The sequence below is a fragment of the Taudactylus pleione genome, unplaced genomic scaffold (assembly GCF_031769625.1).
Source record: "Taudactylus pleione unplaced genomic scaffold, aTauple2 ptg000378l, whole genome shotgun sequence".
Classification (NCBI taxonomy): domain Eukaryota; kingdom Metazoa; phylum Chordata; class Amphibia; order Anura; family Myobatrachidae; genus Taudactylus; species Taudactylus pleione.
Window position 1 is genome coordinate 5,486,549 of NW_028284779.1, and position 26,461 is coordinate 5,513,009.

General features: G+C 43.4%; 1 protein-coding gene across 1 annotated transcript in view; it reads left to right on the forward strand.

Annotated features, from left to right (window-relative positions):
- The window catches only part of DNAH8 (dynein axonemal heavy chain 8), a 521,770-nt gene that overhangs the window by 146,141 nt on the left and 349,168 nt on the right, over window positions 1–26,461 (forward strand). Inside the window, exons 21-22 of the mRNA XM_088445337.1 lie at window positions 21,326–21,467; window positions 26,033–26,124. Coding sequence (XP_088301463.1) covers window positions 21,326–21,467; window positions 26,033–26,124 — 234 coding nt within the window. The remainder of the gene's footprint in view (window positions 1–21,325; window positions 21,468–26,032; window positions 26,125–26,461) is intronic.

Consider the following 26,461-nt stretch of genomic DNA (forward strand, 5'->3'; position numbering starts at 1 on the left):
GCGCTCGCGAGCGGGTCTGAATGACCCCCACTATGCGGTATGTAATTTGTACAGCCGACGAACAATATATTTCAAGTTCATTTGCGGCTGTGTACAACCAAAATGTCTATAAATAGCGTGTTCACAGACATATCAGGTTGGCCCTGCAGCTCAGCCGATGCCGATTTATCTTGCAGATATATTGTGCGTATCTGCCGGTGTGTACGGGTGCCCCCCCGACCGACCCGTACACTGACTGCAGGTACCGGAGACACTGACATCACAACTGGGCGGGCAAGTTTAAATACAATACTTATATAAGTAGTAGCACTTTCAAATTTGGACAATACAAATATAAAATATATATAAAACACATATAAACTGTGGATGAAGCATAATTTCATAAATTAATAAATAATCAATCATATACACATTCATAAGCCAGACTCTTAAAAATTCAGTTCATCAATTTGCAGAATGAGTGGTTTACAGTTATATAAGAGCCTGTTCTTATAAAATATCAATGGAGCCAGCTTTTCATACAATCACTGGTATTGCATCTCCTTTGGACTGTCCAATATTAGTGCATAATTACTGTTGAATTTGTCAATAAACCTTTTAATACATTCCTGCCTATAAACCTCTAAGATTCACCTGCCTAGAGCCTCTAAGACAAAACCTGTTTATAAACCTCTAAGATTCACCTGCCTAGAACCTCTAAGACAAAACCTGCCTATAAAGTTCTAAACACAACGCTAATTGCGTACGCAGTATGACCGCAAATAAAGACAGGAGTGGAATCTGTGGTTCCAATGCACAAGTATTATTCAGGTAAAAGTACAGTCAGTTACATGCAATCTATACATACACAAGTTAGGCGTAAAAGGAAATAATACAGACCCAAGTACGGTTATACATACGCTGCGCCTCTGGACCCAGAGATAGACTTCTGACTAGATATCCTCAGTTCACCCAAAATTCAGCATGAACTGGCAAACCAGTGTTTGGACACATGTATTTATTACCCCCCAGACTGAAACAGGACAAAGGGGGAACTTCCTGCTGATCTCATTGGTTCCCAGAGGAGAAGCATATGTAACGACACATTTAACAGGTTGTTTCAAATAGACTTTCCCTGCCTCTAACAGCCGGAGTCTTTCTGGTAACGCCTCCTGTAACATTCCATCAACTAAACATTTTGTTGCTTGTAAGTTCTGCGATCTGTAACTTGAGTTTGCATGATGCGATCTCTCCACCGATAACACCGGGATTCTGTAAAAAGCGTACGCATCAGAACGAAACCAAACACACCTTGCTTATCATGTATAATACCTTAGATATCAAAAACCTCTATTTCTTAGCATTTAAACTAACTTAACCAACTTTAATCATACAATTTGATGCTAATGGAACCTTGTGTGCGAATATGTAGTGTGTGAGTATTCGGGGTTTGATATAAGGACGCTAGTTATTAATGGGTGAGATTTAAGTGCATAATTTCTCATACACGAAGTGAACATCCAGCAGTGTGGATGGCTGAGGGTTGTAGTTCTACATGCCCTCTGTCAGCAGGCCCCCACCTGTTGTGTGTTCAAAGGAAAACAAAACCTCTTTTGTTCTCACAGACTTGTGTGAAGTGCAAATGTATTATCACCTCAAGCTGTGGAATTTGGGGCCATTCTGTCTAGGATTCAGACAAATCCAATTGTGTAGATATTATATTACAATTGCCACAACTATACTTTATCTGCATCCAGGGATTCCCAATTTGTATGTAAAAATACCCATTGTCTCTTCTTATTTACTTTTACTCAGAAAGCTTGTTTTTCCAGTTGCCCTTGGTAGGTTAACAAAAACATTGCCATCTGTTCTTAGCTCCTGAGTTATAACTTGAATGGCTGACCACAAAAATGGTGTCTTGCGATCTCATTTCCAAAATGGAGTCTTGCGGCCATTCGCAAGATGGCGTCGCCGCGATTAAATTTTAAACTGAACTTGTCTCAGCCAATTATTCAACTTCGACAGTCCACCCTTTGATAGCAAACAACATGCTATCACAATCTGCTATTAGAATTTAATTTAGGCTTACATTTACATATTATTTGGTGTTATCATGGGATGGCACAAGGTGGTTCTTAATCCATCAACAATGTGTCTCTAGGCGGGGGCATAAAACTACTATTATACGCACACCGCGGATCTTGGGAGATCATGTGACAGATGTGGGGATGTCTGGGTGTTCTATAAATAACATTTCAATAATATCTTCTATGCATGTCTAAATATTATACATTTAAATGATGGTACTTCCTAGCTCAGGGTTGTAGTGCAGTTCTGTATCTACCTCGGTATACATATTATCATTTCTGACCACCATCATAGTTTCATTCCTTCGTTTCACTCTGTTTTCACATTTTCCACACTTTAACACAATAGGAACACACCGGACACATATGCCAATTACTATGATGACAATCAGTATAAGGATCAAGAATTTGCCTACGCTGGCGACCACTTCCTGGACCCACTCTCCTAGACCCGAGAACCATTTCACTGGGTTCAGCCATGACACCCATCCTTCTATCTTTTCCCCTGCTTCAGCCACTGATGCGTTATGGTTCTTACGAAATTCCCACTTTAGCTGCAGAATCTCATCCATCTTCTGGTCTATCACCTCCTTAGGGTCGCTGGTATCATTGGTGACATAAGTGCAACACTTTACTCCAAATTGGGTGGCTAACGTTACGCAATACCCTCCAGTAACAGCAGTTAAATAATTCAACACTAGCCTGTGTTGCACTAGTTCTTTCTTGTACGCTTGCAATTCTCTCCCTGTGTACCTGAATGTGACATCGTACATCTCGGTGATATTATCTATTAATTTAGCAAGTTCCTGGATATATCTAAAATTTTATGTACCCCTAGCAATTCTGGTGGGATCCAGGGCGACTAAAACTTGGAAGCCAGTTGTCTCACTGATTAACTGAGCGGCTTTATGCATATCACCAGGTATCATATTTCTCTTGCCTCTGTGCTCATATTGTGTGTGAAGATATGGTGACGGTGTGTTTTTATGTATTCCCAACATTTCAACATGTGTGAGGGTCATAACTTCTGGGACTACTCTCCCAGATAACACAAACCTTCGGAACTCGGGGAGAGCCATTTATACGCTTTTCTTCCACATATAAAATATATATTATCAGGGAGAACATAAGGAATGGTATGCATCATTATCATTAAACACATTTCTCTTGCAAACAATCCTATCTCAGGCTCTTCCATCTGGTATATGCAAGTTTCTGGTTGTATTATCTTAGCACAATAACCATCTGGTACTTTACCAATCATTTCTTTGGTGGAACTCAATGTATACCGGTACCTAAAATATTTCCCACTTGATTTAATTGTGCGTAACAGATCATAGTTTATGGACTCATTATCAGCTCTTTGTGAGAAGGTCATCGTCTGATTATTCCCCGTCACTTCCCAACCTCCGGGTTTATTGGGGTTGGTTATGTTTAGACACAAAAGTGATTTATCTACTTGAAATTGATAGAGTTTGAAATGAGGTGGTTTGGATGAGAGGAATTTTCCATCCACTGTTTTCCCTTTTTGTAATTCTAAAATTTCCGTGATATTCAGCGGAAATGGCACCAACCCTACATTATGCTGTCCCTGTGGCACATGTGAACACACCCAGCAATCGGTTTGAATTAACACTTTGCCTACCATGCTGTGGTAATCCTCTAAAGGATACCCTCCCCAGTACGGATTATATTTAGGTTGGCACTGTTGAATACAGTTTTCATCAACTAAGGACCCACAAAACTCACAAATACAGGAATCTTCAGACGATAACCCTCCACACCTTCCCCGAGTATCCGGAATGACAGCTCTCTTAACACTAACAGTACTAAGATTGGTTAGACACTCCCCTGATTGGCATTGCACTCCTCCTCTCTCCACTCCATCAGCACTGCCATCAGTTCCCGTTTCCCCAATTGGTCCCCCATCACAGAAACTGGATATTCCCGAACCGACCAGGATGGTGAACACTCTGAAAGAGAATATGAAAATGAACACAGCAGGCCCGTCCATTGTCACAACAAGACCTGCAAATTTCTCTCAGTTCAGGTATCTCACTACGACCTTTTCAATCCTCCCGGAACAAGCTCGCGAGCAACAGATCCACACTATCAGCTTTGTCTCCGACTTGTTTCTCCACCGGTTGATTGACCTTTTTGCAGTGAGTGGAATGGACCCAGGTATCTCTCTCGGCCACCTTCAAAGATGTAGTACTCGTCAGCAGCACCTGGTACGGACCTTCCCACCGATCAGTCAAACAACCTGAACGTAAGAAATTTCGGATCATTACATATTCTCCTGGTTCAACATCATGGCAGTTCATTTCAGGCATATCATGGGACAACAATTTCAGTTTCTGCTGCTGTTGCTTTAACTGCTTACTCATTGATATAAGATACTTCACAGTTACCTCGTTGTTACCCTTTAGATCTTCCTGTGGACTTATAATCAAATGAGGTTGTCTACCAAACAATATTTCAAATGGGGACAGATTCAGAGGAAATCTAGGAGTGGTCCTTATACTATGTAGGACCAAAGGTAAAGCTTCTGGCCATCCTAGTCCAGTCTCCGCCATGATTTTACTTAGCTTATTTTTAATAGTCCCGTTCATCCTCTCTACCTTGGCACTGGCTTGCGGTCGGTAGGGGGTGGGAAGTCGGCTATTAATACCCATCAGCTTACACATATTTTGGAAAACATCACCTGTGAAATGGGTACCCCTATCACTTTCGATGATTCTAGGGATACCATACCTGCATACAAATTCCTGAACTATTTTCTTGGCAGTAAACGCAGCAGAATTAGTGGCTGCTGGGTAGGCCTCAACCCAGTTAGAGAATACGTCTGTGCACACTAATACATACTTAAGGTTCCTGCAGGGTGGTAATTGGATGAAATCAATTTGTATCACCTGGAAAGGTCCATCAGTCGGTGGAATGTGTGATGGTTCGGTAGGGATCGCTTTCCCTATGTACTGTCTCAAGCAGGTCAGACAGGACATTGCTATCTTCTCTGCTTGTGAAGAAAACCCTGGTGCGCACCAGTATGCCCTCACCAACTTGCACATGCCCTGTTTACCTAGATGAGTCAGACCGTGTGCTGCTTCAGCCAGGCTGGGGTAATATGCCTTGGGGGCTACTGGCTTACCATGTCCGTCCCTCCAGAGCCCGGAGGACTCTTGCCCACACCCCTTGGACTTCCAAATGGATTTTTCCTGAATTGAACACAAATTTTGCATCTCAATTAATTTCAGCATATCAATGGTTTGGAATGACATAATTGTTTCAATTGGAGAAGGCATTTTTAACCCCGCTGCCCATTTTGCAGCTTCATCAGCTCTGTTGTTGCCCAGTGACACTGGGTCATCCTCACATGTGTGGGCTTTGCATTTAATTACTGCCACTGCTTTGGGCAGTTGGATTGCTTCTAAGAGATGTTTTATTTGTTGGGAGTGTGCAACTGGTGTGCCTGCTGCTGTCATAAAGTTTCTCAGACGCCATAGGGCCCCAAAGTCGTGCACCACCCCAAACGCGTACCTCGAGTCAGTGTAAATGTTAGCAGATTTGCCTGCTGCCTTTTCACATGCTCTAGTCAGTGCTACTAACTCTGCCACTTGGGCTGAGTGAGGAGGACCGAGAGGTTTAGCTTCCATGATGTCTGTGTCATTTACAACAGCATAACCTGTACATAATTCACATGTGTCTGTTTGTCTATGACAACTCCCATCCGTATAAAAAGTTACATCCACATTCTCTAAAGGTGTGTCATGTATGTCAGGTCTAGCAGTAAAGGTCTGATTCAGATATGTCATACAATCGTGAGTATCATCATGTCTGCCGAACTCACCTCCCGCCAGCAACTCCTCTCCTTCCACCCTTTGTACATCATGTTGTACATATGGCAGGTATGTTGCTGGGTTCAGCGTACTGCAACGTTTAACTGTAATATTTGCAGGAGCGATTAGGGCTAGTTCCCATTTGGTGAACCTAGCCGAGGAGACGTGTCTTGTTTGAGCTGAGTTCAACAGGGCAGATACAGCATGGGGAGTGTAGACAATCATATCATGGCACAATACTACGTCCTCACTTTTACTCACCAGTAAAGTGGTAGCTGCTACACTTCTCAAACAGGTGGGGAGTGATCTTGCTACCGTGTCCAATTGGGCACTGTAGTATGCTACGGGCCTACTGGCATCACCATGTTTTTGTGTAAGGACACCTGCAGCACAACCATCGGCTTCCGTACAATATAAATCAAAAGGTTTTTCATAATCGGGTATTCCCAATGCAGGAGCTTTTGTCAGACTATCCTTAAGATTAAGAAAAGCCTGTTCTGATTCCTCAGTGTGTATGACGCGATCGGGCTTTGAGGAAGAGACTAGTTCCTGTAAAGGCAAGGCCAAAATAGAAAAACCTGGTATCCTCATTCGGCAATATCCACACATTCTCAAGAAGGTACGAATTTGCTGTTGATTCTGCGGCAGTGTCATGTTTTGTATGGCCTGGATTCTATCATTTGTGAGATGTCGTAACCCCTGGGTTAGGCAGTGTCCCAAATATTTTACTCTGGGCTGGCACGGCTGTAACTTGTCCTTAGCCACTTTGTGTCCTGTTTGCGAGAGATGAAGTAACAAAAGTTTAGTATCATTCACACATGACATAAAAGAGTCAGAACATAGCAATAAATCGTCCACATATTGAATTAGAACTGATCAACTGGCAGGTTGAAAAGCTTGTAAACAGTCATGCAATGCCTGGAAGAAAATACTGGGGCTGTCTATGAAACCTTGGGGCAATCGTGTCCATGTATATTGCACACCTCTGTATGTGAATGCGAATAGGTACTGACAGTCAGGATGGAGAGGCACAGAGAAGAAAGCAGAACAGAGGTCAATGACAGTGAAATGGGTTGCATTTGGTGGGATCTGCATTAGGATGACAGCTGGATTTGGCACTACAGGGAATTGGCTCTCTACTACCTTATTAACACCTCTAAGGTCTTGCACCAGCCTATAACCCCTCCCACCACTCTTCTTTACTGGAAAGATGGGACTGTTGGCTACACTAGCTGTATGAACTAAAATTCCTTGTTGCAATAATCGCTCGATTATTGGAAACACCCGTAGTTCTACTTCCTGTTTTAGTGGGTACTGGGGAATTTTTGGAGCTTGCCTACCGCTTTTTATGTTTACCATTACTGGGCTTACGTTTGCCATTAATCCAGTGTCCTGTCCATCTTTTGTCCAAAGGGAATCTGGAATTTGGGACAACATTTCATCTACTTGTGATGGATTTTCTTTTAAAACTGTAGAGTGGTACATTATCCTTTGAGGGGTGTCTAACATATCCCGCACCTCGTATACCATTCTCTCTGGGATATCTAAATATATACCATCAGGGGTGCAATATATGAGACATCCCATTTTACATAACAAGTCTCTGCCCAGCAGGTTAGTAGGAGCCGCGGCAGCCAGAAGAAAAGAATGTCTGGTATGCAACGGCCCAATACTAACCTCTGCGGGCCTTGTTAAAGGATAACGTTCCACTTTACCTGTCACACCCATTGTTGGTATTGTCTCGTTGGTCACCTGTAAATTAACGGGAGATTTCATCACTGACTTGGTCGCCCCTGTGTCTACAAGGAAAGGATATTCAGTACCAGCTACATCAACCATCAAGACCGGTTCTTCCCTAGTACTTCCCGTTAACCTGACTATCTGTAGACTACAGGTATGACCTGACCTCTAGCGTTGGCTACCATTCTCCAATAAAGCATTTACGGCTACAATTGAAGCTGGTGCTTGCTGAGCATTTGCTGGTCTCTGTGCATATCCCTTATGGGGATGTCCAGGTTTTCCTTGATGTGGGGTCCATACTCTTTTTACTGTGCAGTTTCTACTTAGGTGTCCTGTTTGTTTGCAATTAAAACATGTCCTTGATTCAGGTGAAAGCATGTGTTGTTGTGAAGTTTGAGCAGAGGGTAAAGGTGGTGGATATGGGTAAGGATATTGTGAGGGAAAAGACGTGGGTGGATATCCTGGGACCTGTGGTTGCATTGGGTTAGTGGGATAGAATTGTGTTTGTTGTTGAGTGGGGTTAGTGAGAGCAACTTGTTCTGACCTGAGTGTGTGTGCAAGTGCAAGCATGTCTGTTGGCTGTGATGTTAACGTCATTCCCTCCAGAGCTTGTATACTGACAGCCATTAATTTTTCGCTCTGGGTCTCCCTCTTTTTTGAGATGTTTTTGTCATGTTCTATGGCAGACTCTATGACGTTATCTATTGTAAGTCCCCGCCAGCCAGGCTGTGAGGTCTGAACCCGAGTTTTTAAATTCTCTTTTAAACCATCCATTAATATCGTGACTATCATTCCCCTGTGGTGAATGCTATCTTTAATCTCTTCTATCCCAGTGGACTGGGTGATAGCCTGCTGTCAGGGCTCAGCCGGGGATCGGCTCCTGCTTACCGCGCCGCCGGCTTCCCCTGTCATCCTGGGTGGTCGGGCAGCTTGCGCGACGGCGGGGGAGAAGCTGAGTATTCTCCCTGCATGCAGTGGCTTCCTGGTGGGCTGGTGTCCGGCATCGCAAGTCTGGACATGGGCGCCGCCATGACAGTCGGCCCATGTGACTGTATCCTTCTCCCTGATAGGTCCGTGATCAGCTGATGCTGTGCACCTGTCTAAGGGTTCCCCTGGGTATAAAACTGTTCCACAGGTTCCAGGACATTGCCTGAACAACGGTTGTCTCCTAGCGTGCTATAGTGAGTTCCCGGTCCAGGTTCCTAACCTTCCTTGTAGCAGCAGTGTTATCATCTCTACCTGTGTGCCTTCCGTCTCTGTAACATCCGTGCAGCAGTGTATACCATCTCCACCTGTGTGCCTCCCATCTCTGGTGAATATCCGTGCCGCAGTGTATACCATCTCTACCTGTGTGCCTCCCGTCTCTAGTGAATACCCGTGCAGCAGTGTTACCACCTTACCTGTGTGCCTATACGTCTCTGGTGAATATCCGTGCAGCAGTGTATACCATCTCTACCTGTGTGCCTCCCGTCCCTGGTGAATACCCGTGCAGCAGTGTTACCACCTTTACCTGTGTGCCTATACGTCTCTGGTGAATACCAGTGCCATCCCCACCTGTGTGCCTTACGTCTCCAGTGAACATCCGTGCTACAACGTATACTACCTCTACCCGTGTGCCTTCTATCTCTGGTGACGTCTCAAGTAACCGTGAGTTGCTGCCCACTTGAAATCCTTATTGACATTTGATCCTCGTGTCAAGGTGTTTTTCTATACAGTGTTTTAAGGGACTGTTTGGTGCCTTGCAGGCATATCCTCGTTGGGCCACGGGTGTAGTGTCTCTATCCCTGCAGGGCTTGGGTACCTGGTCAAAGGACCGCGACCTGCTCACGGGGTGCAGCTAAGCCCATATCCCAATTGGGGGGGTCACTGGCGAACACCATCCTGTGGGTTAGACTCCGCACCTTTGCCCAGGTCTCGCCAACACTCAAGACCTGTGGATGAGGAGAACGTACATCCAGGCCCCTCGTCTCCGCTTCTTTCCCCAACTTAGGCCCACCACGTCCTCTTCTCTAGTCTCAGACGTGACAGTTTGTTCAGGCCCAATGGAGGCTGCAGGATCCCAAGGTACTGGGTCTCTACAAGAGTTGACCTCTCGGATGGACAACCAAGAGGCGGCTCAACAAGAAGTGGCTCAGTACTTACAGGAGCTCTCGAGGCAACTGGTTTCTATACAAACCACATTGGCCTCTATTCTTCCGGCTCCTCCGGCTGCAACTCCCGCACCTCCTCCATCAGTTCCTCCACTGGTGGCTCCTACCCCCAAACCCCGACTCCAGTTAGCTACTCCAGAAAGGTTTGATGGTGATCCCAGGCGGTGCCGCGGATTCATTAACCAATGTGAGATCCAATTTGAGTGCCTTCCCCAGAATTTCCCCACGTCTCGGGCAAAAGTGGCATATTTTATTTCCCTGTTAACAGGAGCAGCGCTAGACTGGGTCTCCCCTCTATAGGAACGGATTGACCCCATCGTATCTACTTACGAGGAATTCGTTTTAGCATTTAAGAGAATTTTTGATGAGCCAGGCCGTTCTGCATCTTCTGATCTTCTCCGTGTGCGTCAGGGCGCACGATCCGTAGGGCAGTATGTAGTCCAGTTTCAGACCCTGGCATCAGAATTAAAATGGAACGAGGAAGCTCTTAAGGCGTCCTTCCTTAATGGACTCTCTAAGAGGATGAAGGATGAACTTGCCTCCAGGGATTTGCCAGAATCCTTCGCTGACGTGATCTCTCTTTGCATCAAAATTGATCTTCGTCACCGGGAAAGGTGGGCTAGTAGGGGAAGAGGTGAACGTCTACCTGTCCGTCCTTCTGCTGCCAGTCCGCCTATGCCCACCTCAGCTATGGAAGAGGAACTGATGCAGGTCAATAGAACTAAACTCACCTCGGCAGAGCGCAATAGACGCTTCCAAAATAAGCTGTGTATTTATTGCGCTGCACCTAACCACATTTTGAAGAATTGTCCTCTACTTGCGGGAAATGCGAGACCCTGACTGAAGTAGGGAGCATTCAGTTGGGGGTCATTCTCAAGCCATCCCAATTATCAGAAAGTCTTCTAGTAGTGTCGCTTTCCCATAAGTCCAGGACAAGAAAGGTCCATGCTTTAATTGATTCTGGAGCCGCTGGTAATTTTATTTCAGAGAAATTGATTCACACTTTGGGTGTTCCAGTTGTTCCCCTACCTAATAAATTGTAACTGTCCGGACTTGATGGTAAAACACTGGTGGGGCTACCCATTTCTTCGCTTTCTTATCCTGTGACTGTCCGAGTCGGATGCTTACATCAGGAAATGTTAGAATTTTTTGTATTACCCGAATCCTCCTATGAGCTGGTATTAGGATTGCCCTGGTTGAAACAACAACAATCCTGTCTTCGACTGGGATGCTATGCAAATCTTGTCCTGGGGCTCACATTGTTTTCAAAACTGTTTGGCCAAGGTCATTCCAGTATGTAACCAAGTAACGGTCTCCAACCCAGCTAAAAAGTTCCTCTGTCCTGAGTCTCCTAGACACCCCTCCCAGACGGGGTTGCCCGAGGCTTATCAAGAGTTTGCCGACGTATTCTGTGAACAAGCCGCAGATGCACTTCCTCCGCATCGACCATGGGACTGCGCTATCGATTTACTTCCCGGGAAAAGTCCTCCACGTGGCCGTGTTTACCCCTTGTCCGTGTCTGAGACCGCGGCCATGGAAGAATACATTAAGGAAAACCTTGGTAAAGGGTTCATTCGGCCCTCTTCTCCTGCAGGGGCAGGTTTCTTTTTTGTAGGGAAAAAGGATGGAGGACTCCGTCCGTGCATAGACTACCGAGGCTTAAATCAGATCACCATAAAAAATCGGTACCCCTTACCTTTAATTTCTGAACTTTTTGACAAAGTCCAAGGGGCTCAAGTTTTCACCAAGCTGGATCTACGTGGCGCGTATAACTTGATTCGAATTAAAGCGGGGGACGAGTGGAAGACCGCGTTCAATACCAGAGACGGGCACTTCGAGTACCTTGTAATGCCCTTCGGTCTTTGCAATGCACCAGCTATTTTTCAAAGCTATGTCAACCGAGGTCTTCCGGGATATTCTTCATAAATTTGTTGTGATTTATCTCGATGACATCTTAATTTTTTCCAGAGACTTACAGAACCATCATCTTCATGTACGGGAGGTATTGTCCCGCCTTCGTGCTCATCACCTCTTTGGGAAACTATCCAAATGTGTGTTTAATCAAACGTCGGTACCTTTTCTGGGTCGTATAATCTCCGGGAGGAGTCTCCAGATGGATCCTGATAAACTAAAAGCAATCTCGGAGTGGCCCCTACCTACTTCTTTAAAAGGTACTCAGCGTTTCTTAGGATTCGCGAACTATTATAGGAGATTTATTCCACATTTTCCTACACTGGTAGCACCCATTACCTCCCTCACAAGGAAAGGAGCCAATCCTTCTAAATGGTCTGTTCCAGCAGTACAAGCCTTTCAAAGCCTAAAAAGAGCCTTTTCGGGAGCTCCAATTCTCTGCCAGCCGCGAATTGACAAACCGTTCATTGTGGAGGTGGACGCATCCTCTGTTGGAGTAGGGGCGGTATTATCTCAGACTGCTGAAGACGGGAAGACTCATCCCTGGGGATTTTTCTCCCGTAAATTTTCTCCTGCAGAAAGGAATTATATTATTGGCGACCAAGAACTATTAGCTATGCGTTTAGCCTTGGAGGAATGGCGGTATCTTCTTGAAGGGGCTAGATTTCCTGTTACGATTATTACAGACCATAAGAATCTAATCTATCTGCAAACTGCACACCGGTTGAATGCCAGGCAGGCACGATGGTCACTTTTCTTTTCTAGGTTTGATTTAAAACTTCAGTTTCGTCCAGGTGTGTTGAACAAAAAAGCTGATGCATTATCTCGCTCCTTTATGACCAAGTTGGAGGAGGAGGAGTGTTCTCAAGTTCGTCCCATTTTAGACCCAATGGTGTTTGCTCCTACTCAAGTAGTATCTCTACCACCTGGGAAAATTTTTGTACCTCCTAATTTACGTAAAAAATTGCTGGTTTGGGCTCATGCATGCTTTTTTGCAGGTCACACTGGAATCACCAAAACCTACCAGTTCTTACTTCGATCTTACTGGTGGACGACCATGAAGAAGGATGTCACGGAGTTTGTCCGCTCCTGTATCAAATGCGCCCAACATAAAACTCTGCGTAGACAGATGGTTGGTCCTCTTCGTCCCTTGTCTATCCCAGCTGCTCCATGGACCCACATCTCAATAGATTTTATTTCTGAATTACCTCGGTGCAAGGGGCATAACACGGTATGGGTGGTCGTGGATCGCTTTTCTAAAATGGCACACTTTATCCCGCTCGTTGGCCTTCCTTCTGCTCCTCAATCAGCATAAATTTTTATTCGATACATCTTCAGATTACACGGTCTCCCCAAGGAAATAGTCTCTGATCGAGGTGTTCAATTTACAGCCAAATTCTGGAGAGCCCTGTGTAACACCTGTGGAATTAAACTGAACTTTTCCTCAGCCTACCACCCACAGTCGAATGGTCAAACGGAAAGGGTCAATCAAGAGCTGGAGACCTTCATTAGGCTCTTTGTGTCATCTTCCCAGGATGATTGGGTGGACCTCCTACCATGGGCAGAGTTCTCTCATAATTTTAAATTCCATTCTTCCTCTAAATCCACTCCTTTTTTTACAGTTTTTGGTAGAAACCCACGAGTTTCAGATTTCCAGAAGCTTCCATCTATAGATGTCCCGGCTGTGAATCAGGAGATCCAATCCTTTTCAGTTTTATGGAATAAAATTCACCTATCCCTAAAGCAATCTTCAAGGAATTACAAGAAATTTGCGGACAGAAGACGTTTGGCTGTTCCACTGTTGAGAGTTGGGGACAGGGTTTGGTTATCTTCCAAGAATATTCGCTTAAGAGTCCCGTCCATGAAACTTGCTCCACGTTTTATTGGGCCATATCGTATCCTTAAGATAATCAGTCCAGTAACTTATAAATTGGAACTTCCTCCTCAAATGAAGATTTCAAATACTTTTCACGTCTTCACTTCTGACCTGGTTACCTGGCTGGGGGTGACCTGGTTACCTGGCTGGGGTTTTAATCTGCTGCTACGTATGGTATTAACAACTTCCTCAATGGGTGCAGAGTGTATTAACACTTCCCTTACTGTTACCGATGGAGATGGTGGCACCACCCGTGATTGTGGTGATGCAGCATCTATCATTTGTACAGCATGGGAAATAGCAGACATTACAATAGGCTCATCTTCTACATCATAAACATTTTCTTTATGGTTACTTAAGAGGGGGTACAAATTACTTGTTACATTTTTATTGGTATTTTTGGTAACCGTACTTGCACCTCCATCCACATAAGGTGGGGGAGGTGAGCGTGAACTGCTGGCAATACTCTCCACGACACTACTTTGCAGCCTGTGCGTGCCAATTTGCGGCTCGCCCGTATTGCAACTCAGCTTCGTGGATGTATTTTCTGGCAATGCGTTTGCAACGCTAGTTTGCGTCGTTTGCACATTTTTAAGCCAAGCATCCCCTTCATGCTGCCATATTTTTAAACATTCAAAATACTTAATCTTTTTCTCTCGGGATCGCACCATACTGATGTGATCCTGGACATTATCTAACACATTTTTGTCAAAACTACCAATTCTGGGAAACGGTCTAACACTCTTTCTCGTCATATTAAACCATATATCACAATACCTTATTGCATAAGTACCGTACTTAGTATGCATAATACGACGGGCTGATCCAATTGGAGCCTCCATTAGCAGCACATCATTGCTTAACATTTCTACCGTTTGCGTGGCTCCCATTTTGAGACAACTCCTACGCTTTTCAATAAAAATTTAAACTGGTGAAAGACAATCAAGATACTTTCACTTACCTGTGAACGATTTAAGTCGGCGGCGCCCACACACCTGGATAAGATTTTGTGAGGCCACTTCCACACCTAGATAAGTTTTGAAATAGGCAACTTCCGGACCCGGATAAGCTTTAGTAAGGTAACTTCCAAACCTATGAGAGTTTGTATGTCGGCCACTCTCACGCACCTCTATACAACAAAGACAACATGTTCACCTGCTACTGTGTTTAGAACGGTAAAGCTGCTTACCGAGCGACTAGGCTAACCCTTGCACCTAGCCCTTAAGGATCATATGGTACCCTTAACTTTAGGGAATAAATTACCCCTACCAACAATACACACACTGTTACACACTTTTTCTCTGCGCAGAAAATAAACGTTTAACCCAGATATTGGTAGATAAAAAAAAATGTAAACCTCAATGTCTTTGTTCAAACACGTGGCAGCAGAACCGGAAGTGCATATACGCTATTTGTGCGATCGTCCGCATACACAATTATGCGACTACCACACAAGCGTATAATTACTTTTTTAACTGCGTACGTAAAAATGCGTTTTAGCTGCGTACGCAAATACTGCAGCACCCCTCTAAACACAAGGTTCTATCAACAGAGGAAAACAAACTTTTTCCTCTCTTGTCCCTGGATTCTAATCAGCGCTTCCTCTACACAATAACCGGCAGTACACTCTCAGCAACACTGTGGTAATGAAAGACTAATGCGTCTCCCAAAAGGCGCCTCCTCCCTTTTGCTGAGAGAGGAATGACCGAGTGTTATCGTGTATCAGATAGTGTGATAAACCGATGAGCCCCCACTGTTGAATTTGTCAATAAACCTTTTAATACATTCCTGCCTATAAACCTCTAAGATTCACCTGCCTAGAACCTCTAAGACAAAACCTGTTTATAAACCTCTAAGATTCACCTGCCTAGAACCTCTAAGACAAAACCTGCCTATAAACCTCTAAACACAACGCTAATTGCGTACGCAGTATGACCGCAAATAAAGACAGGAGTGGAATCTGTGGTTCCAACGCACAAGTATTATTCAGGTAAAAGTACAGTCAGTTACACGCAATCTATACATACACAAGTTAGGCGTAAAAGGAAATAATACAGACCCAAGTACGGTTATACATAAGCTGCGCCTCTGGACCCAGAGATAGACTTCTGACTAGATATCCTCAGTTCACCCAAAATTCAGCATGAACTGGCAAACCAGTGTTCGGACACATGTATGTATTCCCCCCCAGACTGAAACAGGACAAAGGGGGAACTTCCTGCTGATCTCATTGGTTCCCAGAGGAGAAGCATATGTAACAACACATTTAACAGGTTGTTTCAAATAGACTTTCCCTGCCTCTAACAGCCGGAGTCTTTCTGGTAACGCCTCCTGTAACATTCCATCAACTAAACATTTTGTTGCTTGTAAGTTCTGCGATCCGTAACTTGAGTTTGCATGATGCGATCTCTCCACCGATAACACCGGGATTCTGTAAAAAGCGTACGCATCAGAACGAAACCAAACACACCTTGCTTATCATGTATAATACCTTAGATATCAAAAACCTCTATTTCTTAGCATTTAAACTAACTTAACCAACTTGAATCATACAATTTGATGCTAATGGAACCTTGTGTGCGAATATGTAGTGTGTGAGTATTCGGGGTTTGATATAAGGACGCTAGTTATTAATGGGTGAGATTTAAGTGCATAATTTCTCATACACGAAGTGAACATCCAGCAGTGTGGATGGCTGAGGGTTGTAGTTCTACATGCCCTCTGTCAGCAGCCCCCCACCTGTTGTGTGTTCAAAGGAAAACAAAACCTCTTTTGTTCTCACAGACTCTTGTGTGAAGTGCAAATGTATTATCACCTCAAGCTGTGGAATTTGGGGCCATTCTGTCTAGGATTCAGACAAATCCAATTGTGTAGATATTATATTACAATTGCCACAACTATACTTTATCTGCATCCAGGGATTCCCAATTTGTATGTAAAAATACCCATTGTCTCTTCTTATTTACTTTTACTCAGAAAGCTGGTTTTTCCAGTTGCCCTTGGTAGGTTAACAAAAATATTGCCATCTGTTCTTAGCTTCTGAGTTATAACTTGAATTGGCTGACCACAAAAATGGTGTCTTGCGATCTCATTTCCAAAATGGAGTCTTGCGGCCATTCGCAAGATGGCGTCGCCGCGATTAAATTTTAAACTGAACTTGTCTAAGCCAATTATTCAACAGCCAATTATTCAACTTCGACATTACCATGTCTAGGCACTGATAGAGGGTTTATGCCTTAAGCATGTGATAACTGTCATGCGAAGTTGGAACCCTCAATTATATACAGTGTCTAAGGTGGATACAGTCGAATAGCATTGGAGGTCTGCGAGATGTTCCAAATGTGCTGTCCTGCTGGTTTAAGTCCGGAAGTTGTTCCAGGCATTTAAACAGACGTATAGCCCCAATGCAATCTGTCAAATGCTTTTTCGGCATCCAATGAAAGCAATAATAATGGGTCTCCAGATACCGCAAACAAATCTACCCAGTTGAAAACTCGCCTAGTGTTATCTGAAGGTTGTCTAGCCAAAACAAACCCAGCCTGATCTTGGTTAATCAATGAGGGTATTAATGGACCCAACCGCCCTGCTATTAATTTGGCATATACCTTAACATCAGTATTCAAAGGTGCTATTGGTCTGTAATTGGTAACCAATAAGGGGTTCTTTCCGGGTTTGGGAAGTGCCACAATATGCGCCTCCAACATCTCTCTGGGAAAATATCCTATATCCGAAGCTACATTATACACTAACTTGAGAGCTGGAACCAATTCTTCCTTAAAGGTTTTATAAAAAGCATTGATATAGCCATCTGGCCCGGGAGCTTTATCTAAAGGCAAGGACTCTATGGCCGCAGCTATTTCTTCTTCTGACCAAGGATTGCCAAGAGATTGAATGAAGTCTTCCGGTAACGATGGGAGTTTAATAGCATTCAAAAACTTAGCAATCTCATCCGGCTTAGGCTGAAAAACTTGCGGATCACTAGATAAATTGTATAGTTGCGAATAGTACTCAGCAAAAGTATTAGCTATATCCAGAGGATCCGACACTTTTGCACCAACTTTATTGAAAATCACACGAATTCTCTCCTTGGCCAGTTTCCCCCTCAATTTCCGCGCCAGCATTCTACCCGCTCTATCACCCTGAACATAGAACCTTTGTTTTAGCCTAAATAAGTTCCTATGCACCTCCTGCAATGTGAAACTATTCCATTCATCCCTGACCTTAATCAGGCCTTTAAAAATAATAGCATCAGAAGGGGAACTCTTATGACGCTCCTCCAAATCTTTTAATTGAGCTTCCAGAGCAGCCTGTCGTTGTAAATTGACCTTCTTAATACGTGCTGCCGATTGAATAGCTGTCCCTCTAACAACTGCTTTTAATGTACACCAATAATTAAAAATAGAAGTGTCTGTTGGTTTGTTAGTTTCCATATACATAGAGAGGGTACGGGAAAGAGCCTGTTTAGATTCCAAATCAGACAGAAGATAAGCTCCTAACCGCCAAGGCCTAGGCGCCTTACAAGGTGATCCTAATACCCACTCCAAACAAAGAGGCGCATGATCAGACCAGGTCATATGAAGTATAACAGCCTGCCGGACCTGTTGTAAAGTCCACTTATCTGCCAAAGCTAAATCAATTCTGGAATATGATCTGTGGACATGCGAGTAAAAGGTATAGTCCCGTACTGTCGGATGTTTTGCCCTCCAAATATCAAACAAATCATATTCCGTTAAAAGATTTTGAAAGGCCCGAGAATGGTCCTGCAGCGATGTAGCCTTCATTCTAACCGTAGAGGAAGATCTATCAACCCTCTGATCAAGAACCATATTAAAGTCACCTAAAACCATAACCGCACCCTTACAGCGTTTTTGCAAATCAGTACAGAAACGTCTACAGAATGCCACCTGTTTAGTATTGGGGACATAGACAGATACCAAAGTGACCAATTGGTCTTCTAATTTACCACTTAAAATCAAATAACGCCCATGCACATCTGCATGTTGTGATTGTAGAACAAAATTACAGGAACGAGAAATTAAAATAGCTACTCCAGCCTTTTTTTCCGGTCCATTTGCAGTGTAACATTGAGGATAAGTATGGTCAGAAAACTTAGGCGGAGAAGAAGCAGCAAAATGGATTTCCTGAATAGCTACCACATGTGCCTTAGCCTTTGCAAAATATCGCAAAGCAAGACGTCTCTTATTTGGGGAGTTTAACCCCTTAACATTTAGTGATATAACCTTAACTATAAACAATAATAATGAAGATATCGCATTTCAGCATATAAAACAATACGTATAAAATACAATCGATGTACCAAGGGGGGGGGGGGGGGAGAAGGGAAAGAAAAAGACAAAAAAAGGACATTAAAAAATAATAATAAAATAAAAACAACAACAATACAAAATAAACAAACTGAAATAGCTCCCATATGGAACTAGAGGAGGCCACCAATTAGGATGGCACTAACTAGCAAAATGGGGGGTAGGGGCCCCTCTTCCACCACTCCTAACATATAAAATCTCCACATTTAAATAAAATCGTGTAATGACACTATTATTCTGAAAAAAACAAACAAAAACAAAACAAAGATTAATGGGCAGTAGCAGTAATTGAACACAGAAAAATCACTGAGTCCCGGCAACTCATTGAAAACTTCTCGCTTAAAGGACATAATCTCTATAGGTGCATCTTACAAGAAACAGTCCAGAATACCTTGGTCGTGGGTACCCACAAAATGACGGCCCAATCAACACTTAGAAATAAAACAGCAAAACTTGCAAAAAGAAAGCTGGCCCTCAACCATTCGAACCCACAAGAGACCATTCTTTTTGGATACGAGGACTTGATGTTTTCTGTACTGGGTCATCAGCCAAAATGTTCCAAGAACGAAGTAGTTGAAGACCATCATCTGGAGTAGAAATTATAACTGTGGATCCATTCCGAGATACGATCAGCTTTGTTGGAAAGCCCCATCGGTACAAGACCTCTGCCTTCCGGAGAGCACTTGTAACTTGATGAAACGATCGGTGTTGAGCTAAAGTGGTCGCAGAGATATCTCCAAATATTTGTAAATCTCCCAGCACTGCAGCGGAAGAATCAGTCGCACGTGCAGCTCGAAGTATCGCCTCTTTGATGTGGTAATAATGCAGTCTCATTAGTGTGTCTCGGGGAACTCCAGCAGGGGCGTTTTTTGCACGAGGCAAACAATGGATACGATCAACTAAGAACTCTGTAATAGTGGTAGTGGGTAAGAGCTTCGTAAAGATATCCGTAACAAAGTCCTGAAGGTCCCGAAAACCTACGGATTCCGGAATCCCACGTATCTTTATATTATTGCGGCGAGACCGGTCCTCAAGGTCACCAACTTTATTTCGCAAGGCCGTAACCTCAGATTGAAGCTGCTCGTGCGAGTTAATCAGGTTGTTATGGGATCCAACCACTTCCTCCATCTTAGTTTCCAAATGATCGGTGCGTGATCCCAAGTCATCAATTGACTGCTGACAGGACTGTAAAGCAGACCGAAACTCCAAGGAAATATCTTCTTTAAAGGATGCCAAAAGTTGTTTCATGGACCCCACTGTTAAAGGTTCCCCGTCACCAGGGGTAGCGATAGGAGGTAAGGCATTAGCGGCAATCGGGGATGACTGTGTTAAAGACATTGGTCCTTTAACCTTGGTGACATGAGACGCAGCTTCCGTAGTACCTCGAGCAGGTGAGCGTTGTTTAAAGAAGCTCACAGGAGGCACCCCACTGGGCGCACGCTGACATTTAGGCCCCATTGATGAAAAGTGAGTAAAATAGATTAGAGAACACCTGAAGACCAATGAGCCAGCTTGATAATACAACGAATCCACAGATCTTAAATAGCGTCAGAACATATAGGAGTGGTGAAAGAAAGTCATATCTTGTTAATCACTGGCCATAATGATAGCTAATATAGGATCAAGCAACTCTGTGGAGTATACTCTCCAACTGGGAAAATGTAATACCAAAGCTGCTGTAGACAGGCAGAGTAAACGTGCAGGAAATATCACATAGGCAAATATACAGGCACTCTCATTTCCAGTGCTGCAGCAGAGCTTGTCATGCCTCTTCCAAGATGGTGGTTGCTCAATTCTCTGGGGCTCCACTAATTACAGGGACCCACAAGGCTTCACTGGGCCCAGTATCCAGATGAAGGGGAGGCAGAGGGTTACCTGCAGTCCAGCACAGCAAGAGGGATAGCCGCCGATCAGCTGCGATCGCGCCTGCGCAGACCGCGACTTCCGCCCGGCCTCTAACTTTAGTCCCCGGCTTCAGAGCAGGAGCAGGCCCCGACGCTGGAACTCTGTCTCCCGCAGCGGCTCCGGCCTCCGGACGCTCACCGAGTGGGGAGGATGTTAGGAGGAGCCCTAGAATCCGATGGAGGACTAAGGTAGGTCACTTGGGGCCCCTAAATGTGCCAAGTTAGCATGAGCTATCGGCGCCCACGTCCTACTCGGCCACTCTTTAAGCCACGCCCCCCTCTACAGTAGTTTTTTATATACACCTACACCTTTTTTGTATGGGCATGAACAGTACATAAATGCGTATCTTAAGCCATAAAATGTGGGTACATCGAAATCTGAATACACCACCAAATGTATGATATGTAACTTCCTAAGTCTGTTAGTTCTACATACTACTAAATATATGCTATCACCTACAGCTATATTTACTTTTTAAGGTTCTATATTTTTTTTACAATCAATGCTTATTTTTCAGGTTTTTACAAAAGAGAGAGCAGAAATGATAAACCACAAGAGTGAGCAAATAGAGCAAGCTGTGAAAGAGCTTATTTGTATTTTTGCAACTGTATATGAAGCCAAATGCACAAAAGCAATTGAGAAAATCCAGAAAGAACCAGGTAATGAGTCTGGTTAGTGTTCAGTGCTTAAATATATTTAACGTGAACCTTTCGTTAGACACAAATTATTTTTGCAACCTGTATAAGTGGTATGTACTGTATTTAAAATATAATTCGGTTATTTGCAGTACACATTACTGGAATACTTATTCCTTAAGGTGTCTTCAGACAAATGGTGTATGATGGCTACAGTCCAGTCTAGAGCATGGGCCAAACTATGGTGGCCGCAGCTTGGAGACAGCTGGACCTCTCGTGTGCCAATTCAATGGTGTACAACAGCTACCACTCTCCAGGTTTTCAATACTACATGGTTGAGAGGGAATCAGTATGTAATGCCGGCTGCCGGGATGCCTCCTGCCAAAATACCGACAGCGGCATCCCGATGGTTGGTATACTTACCCTAGCCCCTACTCCTCCTAACCCTCCTTTCTTGTGGCCTAACCCTCCCCTCCCCGCACCCTAACCCTCCCCGTTAGTGCCTAAACCTAAGTCTCCCCCATTCCTGCCTGAACCTAACTCCCCCCCTCCCCCCCAAAAAAAACCTGCCGATAACCCGGCTATGCTACCGAAACCTAATATCCCACCCCCCCGTTCCTAGCACTAAGGGCGCCCCGGACTTACCTTAATCCCGACGCCGTCCTTCTGCGTTCCGGCGTCGGAAATAAGATAGGCGTCTGTATTTCGACGCCTATCTTAAGTCCCTTGTCGGACTTTCAGCATTGGGATTGAGACCGGCGGCATCGCGGCCGTCAGTCTCATAACTACATCCCGTTGAGAGATTGGTTCCTATTAATAAGGTGTTTTCGCTCAGTAGTCACCTCACGTGTGACATACAATGCAAATAAAAGCTGAATTACTAAACTGTTTACTGAAGTGGGAGAGCTGATATAACATGTTTTCCCTAATATTTCAGGGGATTGTCCCATGTTTTAAAGATTAGTCCATGAAAATGTAATTTATTTTTTTTAAAACACATTTTATGAATGGCATCAAGTGGGTATAAAGGTATAGCATAAAATTACTGAACTACAGATGTAAGTCATACACAGATAGATATTACAATAAATGTACAAAGGTAGCAGGGGGAAATGTAGTCTGTTGGACAAGGACATAATAGAGCACACAAGATAGCTTTAAACTGTAATACATAATAACAAAAATAAGATGCAAGGAAGGAGTGAAGTCAAGGGATTGGAGATTGATAAAAGAATGTTATTAGGTTAGAAGGTAAATATACAGTTACTTTGCCTGCCACATGGACTACTAACATTTCTACCTCAGATAAGCTGCTCTACCTATGTTTTCCTTTTTTGTTGGTTTTTAAATTATTCTTTATATTTATGTATTAATTATTGTTTGCATCTTGCTTCTAATATGCAAGTGTTGTTTTTATTCTAAATTGCAATATTAAATCTTCTTACTTTTTAAATATTTATTGTTTGCACTCATCTTTGCTGATTTCACATGTTGTACACTTTTTATAAAGTGAAATATGTACACTACTTGAAAGATTTAGAATTTTGCACTTTATTTATATATACACATTCAATATTATATTGCACATTGTTGCACTAATATTGCACTTTCAGCACTTGCACTTCTGGGTTCAACACACTGTTTACATTATATATATGTATATATATTTCTGTACAGATTGATATCTACAAAATATTATTTATCTATTAATTTTAACCAACCAGCCTGTCGCTCTAAGGTCAAAATCTATGTACAAATATACAGATATATCCTCATACACCTAGCCGCAACGCGCCATGCGGTGCGAGACATCCGTCTGCTCGTCTGTAAATGCATCTTAGTTGCACGATTAAGACTCAGTCGCACACAAATATACAAGTGTCATATTTCAAATTAATCAGTGCAATCTCCTGGTTGGTCTTAGTCACATTATGACTAAAACGAATTTCCGCTCAAAAAAAGTCGCTCACCGCAAGCAGAGTCGCATGGGACCTGGCGAGCAGAGAATGGCTGTTTGGCGTGACTGCGGCAATAGTGTATGAGGACACGTCTGTATGCTCACCATGGCCGATCTTTATACCTAAGATATCTGGGACTTTGACAAAGGAGTGCCTCATTTGAGAGAACAAAGATAATGGGTGACAGGGGGCACCCCAATGAGTCCTGTGTTTGATAGCAAAGGAAGAGAATATGGAGAAAGTGGATGGAGTGTGGTATAGTGCCAAGATCACGGTCAAGAATTCACCTTTTACTGTAGATATACACCTACTGAGCACTTGTCATGAAGGGTTTATGAATACGATCAAAGGCTTTAGTTGTGTTTAAAAGTGATAAGCAGTAAGGAGGATTTAGTGGAATTGATATGAATCAGGTTAATCACTTTCTTGCTGTTGTCTATGTCCTGGCATCCAGTAAAGAAGCCATCTTGATCAGGATGGATCAGGGAGGGAGTCACCCATTAAGCTTGTTGACCTAGACCTTGGGAAAGATTTAAAGGTCAATATTCAGGTGGGAGATCAGCCTGTAGCTTCCACACATTGAGGGATGCTCTTCCTCCTTATATGTAAGGGGCATATTTAATTAGGTGCGAAAAGTCAGTTGCCGGACTTTTCACCGTCATCGCTGCTTTTGGGCGCGAGAAAGTATCGCGCTCGTCCCCGCGTATCCCCGTATTCAAATCCAAATTGGCGAAAACGGGATCCGGCGAAAATGAAATGAGCAAAAAAACCTGTCATTTTTGGGTAAATCAGCCTGACACCAAAATAAAGATGCACTGACATTGGGGATCACTATGGATACCCCCGATTAGCCCTGCTTAAGGTATTTGGGGTTTTAAATGGTCTCAATAAGTGCTGTTTAGCGTCTTTGAAAAAGTGATGCAGAATAGCATTTAGCAAGGGTTTTTTTTTAGAAAAAGTACTAGTCCTAGCAAATTCGGGGTGCATGAAAATGCGTGCAAGCATATTTTAAAGTTGCTAATGTGAACTTTTAAAAAACATGCAAAATCCACCTGCCTCAACCACCTGCAATCATAAAAAACACCTGGCGCATACTTGGGGACTCCCCCTGAGTCTATTTCGCTAGTTTAGAAGTTTGTCCCCCAACTTCTTTATTTCGCCCCCAAAATGAAAGTACCTTTTTTGGGGTGTCCTGTGGTACTTTAAAAAATGTTATGACACAGAATACCTTTGGGGGACTGTCCAAGGGGTGCAGGGTGGTTTTTGGAAGTTTGTAACCCAAAACTCCAATTCTACACTTTTTTCCGACACCTATTCATAGGTGATACTTTATCTCTGGTTTCGAACCACTGACTTCCCGCACCAGCGAAAAGTCGGAAGAATTGAATACGGGGATAAGTCCAGATTGGCGAAAATGACGTCATCGGCGAACAAGTATTGCCGATAACGGCTTTTCGCCGGCAATTAAATATGGCTCATAGTAGCAGTGGTAATGGCTAAATCAAAGGTAGAATATTTACATATGACGTTAAAAAGTTCTGTAAGTCTTAAAAGAGTGCTACTAAATTTCTTATAGTAGAGCTATTGAAAACTGTCTGGACCAGGTAAGGTCAGGGCCTTAATCGTGATTAATGCTTCTTCAGATATTTGAGGAGTTAAGATGTTTCAGCAAATCTAGGGTGAGTTTGGGGAGTACACAACTATCAGATATTCGGGAATTTTGGAGGATGGAAGATTATAGAGGGAACTATAGAAGAATCAGAATGCATGAGTAATCATGTCTCTTGCCTATAATGTACCTTGCCGATAGCTTATAGTAAGAATAGTGTTAAGGTGCCTACACACTTGGCGATGTGCTCACGATCTGACATCGTGTACGATTTCCCTTGAAATTCTCCCCGGCAACAGCCGCTATATATGTGCAATTTCCCTATTTTTTAATATGACAAACTGCACAATAAAATCCTTCTATTTCTAAATGTTCAATAAGGTTCTGACCATTTTGTTTAATTAATCTCTCAGCATCTTATAAAATGCAAAGGAAAAAATAAATTCAGTAAACTTGTGATAACTGGAATTATCACCATTACCATTGAGAGATTATCAGACAAATGTACGGAGCGCCACAGTAACCATGTCACACTTCTTATCTGACTACTGTGAATAAGTAAAGAAACACATACAGTATCACATGAGCTGCGAGTAGGACAAAACATTGCTGTACTTGGTGCATTGTTGGAATGACATCTGTTATATGATTATTGTGCGCGTATTTGTTCAGCCTATACCAAATCCCAAGTGATCAGGGGGCCATAGGTAAAGAAATTAAACGTTTAATGTGTTTTTTATATGCTTTTTTCCCACTGTATGTTCCTCTATGCTTTTCGTCTGTCCCTCTATTAAGTTAATTTGGCATCCCTAAGTACATTCCTTACCAAGTCTGTCACTCACATTGCATCTTTTTTAACCCTCGACCTGTCACATTTTATCTTTTCCTTGCGCGCGAGGTTCTTTTTTCATTGTTATTTAAGTCTAAGGAAACATTTACTAAGAGAAAGTCATCAAGTTAAAAAAAAATTTAATTCCTATTTATTTATATTAAATTGATATTTCATTTTTGTTTTAAAACAGAAACTAGACCTGTATTTAGAAATGAGCCAGACAGTAAAGAACCCAATTACAAGTCAGATGCCCAGGAACATGAGGAAGATGAGTTTAAAATGGTAATTTCTTCTGAATAATTGCAACAGTCCTTTGATAGAATCTCCATTTTTATTGTGGCAGCCACTCTCATACTGTATAACAGAGGGCCTGATTCAGACCCGCTCGCGAGCGCTGAGCGCTCGCAAGCGGGTCGATGTTGGCCCAGTGCACATGCGCATGAGGGAGCCGGCTCCGTCATGCACATGCGGGAGACCCGCATAGCGACGGGCAAGCCGTCGCTATGGGTCTCGCTACAAAGGGAGCTTGCTGTCGATGGTGAGTGACAGCACGCCCCCTTTGGTGGGCGTGCCTGGCCAGACGGAGGCGTTCCCATGGGAACGCCTACCGTCTGAGGCC